The sequence below is a fragment of the Lynx canadensis genome, chromosome A2 (genome assembly GCF_007474595.2).
Source record: "Lynx canadensis isolate LIC74 chromosome A2, mLynCan4.pri.v2, whole genome shotgun sequence".
NCBI lineage: Eukaryota > Metazoa > Chordata > Mammalia > Carnivora > Felidae > Lynx > Lynx canadensis.
Window position 1 is genome coordinate 112,425,641 of NC_044304.2, and position 8,061 is coordinate 112,433,701.

The following is an 8,061-nucleotide window of genomic DNA, read 5'->3' on the forward strand; positions in this document are numbered from 1 at the left end:
AGAGTCATGGCCAAGGCTAAATGTTTGGCTATCCAAAATGATATTCTAACATTTTATTTTATTTTTTTTTTTAATTTTTTTTCCAACGTTTTTATTTATTTTTGGGACAGAGAGAGACAGAGCACGAACGGGGGAGGGGCAGAGAGAGAGGGAGACACAGAATCAGAAACAGGCTCCAGGCTCCGAGCCATCAGCCCAGAGCCTGACGCGGGGCTCGAACTCCCGGACTGCGAGATCGTGACCTGGCTGAAGTCGGACGCTTAACCGACTGCGCCACCCAGGCGCCCCTCTAACATTTTAAAATGCATGCAAACTTGAGCCTTGAAAATGTCCTCTATCCTAACCCATTAGAAATATTTGTAAAATGTAACAGTAGCTAGGGGGCTCCCCTCCCTTTCACAACTATGGTGGAAGGAGAGGAAAAGGACATTTGTCAGCCACCCCTATTATCTATCCACTCAATCACACTTAAAGGGTGTTTTGGTCTTCTGGCTAAGCTCCTCCTAGGCAAGAAGCCAAAAAGTGGGATCAAGCCACGTGTCCCCTTTAAGGATCTGCTTTAGCCTGATGGACTAGTTCTAAGACAGCCAGAGGAAATGACAGTCTGTCAGGATGAAAGGCATGCATGTCATAGACCTGAAGGTCACTCTGGAAGACTCCAAGGGCACCACTTTTGAATAGAGCATCTTGGATAGTCTCTGTGTGTGAGAACAGTAACAAAGGGAGACTTGTACTCTCATTTGGTGTTTCTATTCCAATTAGTAGCCCTCTGGACTCCCTTTACCCTTTCTTTCAAGGACCGTTGTCATTGACCAAAAGAAAACTGGGCTCGAAGTGTTCTCACTTGGTGAGGAGCCCTTACATTGTTCCTGAGCTCTTGGTTTATTCAAAAGCATGCTTGGTCATCCCTTGGGAATTCAGACAGAAATTACCCATGTTTGGGTAAGGTCTAAGACTTGGAAGGTCCCCTCTCAAAAGGCCCTCTCAGGGAGACCTTCATACATTTAGGTGAAGTCCCCAAAGTCTGGAGAATGGGTAGAAAATACTTGCCTCTTTAAGCCAGGAGGTAATTTTGTGAATCTGGGGCAGCTGGTGAGTTCTGTGGAATACTGACATATTGTGCAATGTTCCCCTTAAAATAGGGTAATACTTCTGGCATCCACAGAGCCTGCAGACTTTCCAACTAGAGTTTGCCAAAGGTCTGGTACTAAAACAGAGACCTAGTATGTTCCTCCTCTTAATGCAGCATTTCCTTCGCCAGCTAGTAATTATTTGTTCTTGAAAAAAATACACAGTGAATTTTTAGAAGCAAAATATGACAGATTTGGTTAGTGGACAAGTAAAAACCAAATTAATAAAAATTGAGGAAAGAGATTTGCATATTGTCCCGAGTTGGACACTCCTACTCCCTGGAGAAGCTACTTGTAATAATAATGGAAATTTACACTACAGTTTCAAAGGAAATAGCTATTCATCTATTAGAGTAGTACTGCTTTTAGCTTCTGCATTGTTTACTTTACTTTCCATTACTGATGTGCAACAAATGAAGAGCAAGCATAACCACAGAAACATATGCTAATGCACAGAGCTGTTAAATAATTTTTAAATCCTGTTTCCCACTTAGTGACCAACAGTACACACCACAAAAACTGTCTCTTCTCTGCCACAGGTAAAATTTTATTTGTTTAAGGGATTTGGACACATTCCAGTTAATACAATTAAAGAATGTCTCCTGGAAACATTTTAATAATAAATGTGTAATAAAAAATTATGGAGTTTATTTTTGAATCAATAGTAATGGCATTCTCCTGTTTTAAAAATGCAGGTTTGAAAATATCTCTGGTCCTATTAATTGAGATGGAGAACATTGTTTGCTTGTTAGAATCCTTTGATTTACTCATTCTAGTTTTAATCCATTTATTTGTTTGCTTCATTACAGAATGTTTCTCTAGCCCAAGCTATTTAAGAATATTTTTCATCATCTTCATAGTTACATTCTTGATTGGGTTGCTTAAAGTCCTTATCATTAGACAGGTGATACTACAATGGAACAGTAATAAAATTAAGTCCTCGGCAGATTACAGGGTGTCAGCCTCAAAAAAGGTCAGTGGATTCTAAAAAAGAATTACTATCAGTATGTCATTGTCCACTTCCAATATTTAGGCTGTTAATTAACAATAGTATTTTTTCTCCATCAAGGACAAGTTGATTCTGCAAAGCGTTTGCACAAGAACAGTAACCTACCGACGTGAGAAACCTGAAGAAATAAAAATGGATATCAGCAAATTAAATGCTCATGAAACTTTCAGGTGCAACTTCTAAAGAGATAAAAAGTACTTTATGGGAAACTGGATTTTTAATAATTGCTCCTAGAAAATATACTGTTAGAAGTCACAGGAGGAGACAAACTGTTCTAGATCATGCTGGTTGCTGGTTGTCCACTTGAATGAAGACTGACAAGCATCCTCATCATCATGTGACTCACATCGCTGCTGAATTTTTCAGAGAAAAATGTGTCTTACTACTGTTTGAGACTAGTGTCATTGTAGCACTTTACTGTAATATATAACTTATTTAGATCAGCATAGAATGTAGATCATCTGAAGAGCACTGATTACACTTTACAGGTACCTGCCATTCCTGTGCTTCCCAGAGAGAGACAATGCTGTGAGATAGTTTGGGCACTGTGTCACTACAAGGGTACAGTAATCCCTCCACTGAACATGTGGATGAAAAAAATAACAGGCAGTTATAGTACTGTTGCCAAACACTTCTACAACTGGCAGTGACTAGACAAGAACATCTAGATGAATAAATGGTTAGTGTTTCACTCATTCAAGAGGTTAATAGATAAAACCTTAATCTTGAGGGAAACTTCTTTCGAAACTGTGTAGTGTTATGCATCTGTTTATGTTTTCTGCTTTTTACAAGATACTAATCCCAACATTTTCTCCTCTTTGCCTTCATGTTTTTTCTTTCTTACAGGATAAGTTTATATTATGTCACAGATGACTGGATTAAATAAGTGCTAAGTTACTACTGCCATAAAAAACTAATAATACAATGTCACTTTATTAGAATACTGATGTTTTAAAAGCTGAATGTTTAATAAGGGACACTGTAAAGTCACATCAAAATCAGAACAGCTTCGTTGTGTGCAGACGTGGAGTCTTATATCTTCTTACCTGATAAACTGGATGTTCCACCATTTCATTTGTCTAATCATCAGGTTGAAGTTCACAAGGTATTTAGAAACTCTGCCTCAAGCAAAGTACCACATTTTTTAGTGCGCTCTCTCAGATATTAAATCCAAGTAGATATGAGCATTTTTCAAATTAAAAGCTATAGTAAGCTCTATTCTTTTTTGCATTTCAGTACAGCCTAAGAGATTCTGTCCCTGAATCACCTCAACCCTACTCACCAGAATTTTAAAGGTATACAGTGGGAGGAGGATAGACAATAGCTTAGAAGTAAGCTAATTCATCCTCTTAGTTAGTCAGGGAACTGAGGCTCACAAAGTTTAAATGATTTCTTAAAAAACACCCAAGTGATTAAGTGGCAGCATTTGAAGAGAAATTCTATCTTCGGATTGCCAGGCTAGTGTCCGTTGCACAATATCATGCTACCTCTTGAATCTTTAAAATATTTGATTGGCAAGTATTTTTAAACGTGATTTACTGAAGTCTTAAGTATATGAGCATGAGAAAATTTCAAAGGAAAGCAGAAAAGAGTAATTCAAACTGAATTCCACGACTGGCTTGTAATCTTTCTTGCTAATCAGCTTCTAAGAGAATTCAGCATGGCCTAAGTACAGGGAAGTCCATTCAAACGACAGCCTGTGAGTTGTGTAGTGCTCAGCCTGAGAGCTTGATATAGAGGCCATCAGCTTTTGTTTTCCCCAGTGGAAACTTCTTCACAATTACCATATCCCTACAGACTTATTTGGTCTGATTTTATTGGCTAGAAGTCCAATAGTCCTGTGTGTAGTACAGAGCTTTGCCTATGAGAACAAAGGAATTTATTTAAAATGCTTTCTTATAATTAACTTCCCAAATTTGCTGTCTTCAAGCACTGGAAGAAATGCCAGGATATTTGCATTTTAATGAGACTAACTCCCACCCCTTATTTTACCACAAAGAGGATTTAAAAACATATAAGTGTTCTGGAGCAAACACAGCAGTCCCATTAAATGTCCCCTCCAGCCACGCAATTATGATGCTAAATTGAACTGTATTTTCTTCCCCAAATGAAATTGGGGACATTGACATAATTCAGTACTGTGACTCACTTGTGTAAGATACCTTTGATCACCAAGGATAACATAAAAATCGTATTTTGCAGCCTGCCCGTCACACATAGCATCCATTTTAAAAAGAAAAAATATGGATACACTATAGCTCCCCAAAAGGAAAAAGTGGAAATTATCCATTTATTAAAATGCCAACAATTTTAAAAATTAACATTATAATGTTCATAAACTAATCTCCATGTAGAATGAGTTATCCAAAGGAGCATAATAAAATGAAACCCTTAAAAACCGAGGGCTTCTGTTTTTATGCTGTCACTAGTTTGCACTAATATAATGGACCAACGCTGTTATAGGAAAAGACAGACTTTCTCATAGGCAGTTCAAGGCTTGATGATGATTGTAGTTATGCTTGTGATGTCTTGTGCTTTCTTTTTTTACTTAAAGACCTAATTCTTAAAGATTTTAGAGCTTATATTTTACTTGAATAATGGATATTTTCCTATAAAATGGCTTTGAGAAGAGAATTAATATTTGACTAGTTAGAATTAATTAAAAGGTAAGGGAAAACAGGGTATGCTTAGATTAAATAATTTATGTAAATAGAGCCTATTTTCAACTAATATGACCATAGGAGCCTTTTGAGATTCATGATATTAAACAAGTAATGAAATTTTAAGTAATTAACAAAGAACTTGAACACTTTTGGTACGACAGCATTTTTGTGCCCTAAAGTATGTAATGATTTAGACATGTGCCATATATACACTACAATATAACTGTATGCATTTTGTTTCTCTGGGGACATCTTTACACCACAGTGTACATGGATTTCTAAACATTTGAAACCTTTTTTTGAAACTTGTTAATATGTATGAAGTCATAGACATTCTCTGAAAGACTCAAAAATTCACCAAAAATCTGATTATGTACTGAATGTTCAATACAGCTTTGATTTATAGGGATAAAAAGGAAATCTAAGGTTATCAGAATAGATTTATTTGGAGGCAAATTTTTCAAAACTCAAAATTAGTGGGTGAAAAAGATGCAAAACTTCACAAAAGAATAAATTCCAAATTAAAAAAAAACATATACTTAATTCCACTAACGATATTCTTGTGTATGACAATAGGTATCCATGAGACACTGAAATATGATCATGATGAACTATGAAAATTTTTCTCCATAGAATTATATTCCTTCTGGTACCTGGTATAGTTAAGTTATACTCAATGACTTTTCCTTCCTTTCCTTACTCCTAGTTTTCCTACTCACTTTTCCTAAGAGCTTGCCTAAAACTCCAGGCTCAATAAGGCTAATCATGAAAAATAACTGAATGTAATGATATAATGAAGTTCTTCATTTCCAAAAATCTCTTAATGATTTCAAAATTCATTATGCACCTGAGCCAACACACACCCATTGAAATTAAGAATTTAAAATTTTCACACCCATTTGAGCTTCTTTCAGGTCTAAAGGATTTGAGATCTAGATCTTTTAATATAAGTATCAAGTGAAATATAGCTAGTTGGGAGTTCAATCATGTGCACATTGTATTCTGTTTTATATACTCTTAACATTTAACTTATGATGATCCTTATTTATATTGACCTTATGAACTCCATTTCATGCAATGTAAACTGAGATATATTTTCAGAGAAATATAGAACTAGCATTCTTTCAGATAATTTCCTTTTTCTTTTATAATTACTCTATGGCAATTTTTTTATGGGTAACTGATTATACATATTCGTATTTCATTGATTCTAAGATTTCTACTTTTTCAATTCGCATCTCTAAAATTGTGATTATATCTTACAATCATTGGCATCTTAGATGCAGTGTTTAAAGTTGTTCTTATATAACATTACACTAATTCATCTTTAAATGTTCATGGGGATAGGGACATTCCTTTTCTTATAAATATTTCAGAACCAATTTATGGTAACATGTGAAGCCAATTTTCAGTACAACTGAATCACATACAACTCATCATGGAGCCTATCTGATTATGAGCTCAGATCCTGCAAACCTTTAGGTTGTAAAGCTCTTTCATCTTCCTATTTATACTTTATGCTACTGGCTACGATTTCAGCATACCTACCTTAACTAATAAGAATGGGTGGGTTTCTCCCAATTTTGCTAACAAATTTTTAATCTCTCTAGGCCTTTCTAAAGAATACTTTCATATGATCATCTCAGTTTTAAACAGAATTAACTGGAAAATATATGAAACCATTGTAATTAGATTTTGTAGTATCTTGTATGTCTGATGTCAATAACAAAAGAAAAATATGATACAACCAATCAGTACTGTAGGAAAAAAACAAACAATTGTCCCCTCAAGTCCTCCTACAATTTTATTCTTTCTCCTTTCTGCTCTCTGGTTTGATTTTTTCTTTGGCTCTGATAAATTTACCTTCAAGCCCATGTAATGACTGTCATTAAACTGCATATTTAAGTTATTTGAATTATGTAAAACAATTGTTCAGCTATCTGGGCAGCTGTTAATGAAACACCTGAGAATAATAACACTACTCTTTTATCTACCTGCATACTTTCCTGCATAAAATCTATCTTCATAAGCTAACTCTATTATTCAGATTTCCAACCTCTATGGCCTACTTCAGTTAAAATTATTTAACCCAACAATAAAAAAAAAAACCCTGCAGTTATCAAGGATGGAAAATGTGTGATTTGTGTAAAGAACATTTACTAACTTTACACTATACCACAGATAAATGTGATTTTGATAAGAATTCTCCACAATAACAAAATTTATGGTACATAAATTTTATTAAGAATTTTGAATATGAAATATTTTAATTCTAAATTGTAAGAAAATATAAATTTGCACATAATATAGAAATTCATTTTATGTATATTTAATACAACTTTAAAACTATTTTACATTTACCAGCTACTTCATTAAAGTTTTTTAAAAACCTCTGCAAAAATAAAATTTAGAAATGTTTTTAAATTATCAGTAATAAGACCTTATTGTCTCATTTAACAAATCCCACCGTTGTAAAAAAAAATAATATAGAGTGTATTTTTAAATTAAAATATTTGAATATAAATAGCTCTTAAGAAAAACAATTCTCATTAACAAATTTCTTATTATTTCTGGCTTTAAATTATACATGAAGTTAAATTGCCTTAAATGACACAGAAATTGGGAAATATGATAATTTCACAAATATACTATGAAACTGTTCATGTAATTCTAATTGACTACTAACTTCTGTTTTATGTATTTATTAAAGAGCTGACACTGTAGTTTGTTGTGAGATGTTTATTTTTCTAACAGAGCTTATAACAGTTATGACAAGGCATTTAATTAATGCATCATTCTGTTTAATATAGATATTAATCAATGTGAAATTTTATGTTTTAAAATAAAAATGTAAAGATCTAAGAATGCACAAAATGCTTCTTTGTTTACCATTGTGTGTTACATGACCCTTGGAGCTGCCAGACAACAGCATTCTCACATGAGGAAATGTAGTAACATCCATACATTGTCATTGGTAGAGGACATTACATAATTCCAAAAAGCTACTTGAAGAAAGTTGTAAAGCCGATGATACTGAAGATGTAGGGCCATCCAATTTCTCTATTCCCTTTTGATAGCTGCTCAACCAACAGTGGGAAGTAGAAAGAATATCCAAATTACAAAGAACTGAAAAATTAGCTAAAAGATAAATCCGGCCTTTCTTACTAGCCAGAGACTTCTACCATCACCTGATACAATGTAACATGTTCGTAAATTTCAGTGACACATTCTGGAGAGCCATATTTAACAACTGAAATTT

The 8,061-nt window shown here is 34.1% G+C and overlaps 1 protein-coding gene across 1 annotated transcript in view; it reads left to right on the top strand.

The window, feature by feature from the left end:
• The window catches only part of ITGB8 (integrin subunit beta 8), an 83,328-nt gene extending 76,754 nt beyond the window's left edge, over positions 1-6,574 (top strand). Inside the window, exons 13-14 of the mRNA XM_030308069.1 lie at positions 1,940-2,103; positions 2,200-6,574. Coding sequence (XP_030163929.1) covers positions 1,940-2,103; positions 2,200-2,322 — 287 coding nt within the window. The 3' untranslated portion in view covers positions 2,323-6,574. The remainder of the gene's footprint in view (positions 1-1,939; positions 2,104-2,199) is intronic.
• The last annotated feature ends 1,487 nt before the right edge of the window (positions 6,575-8,061 follow it).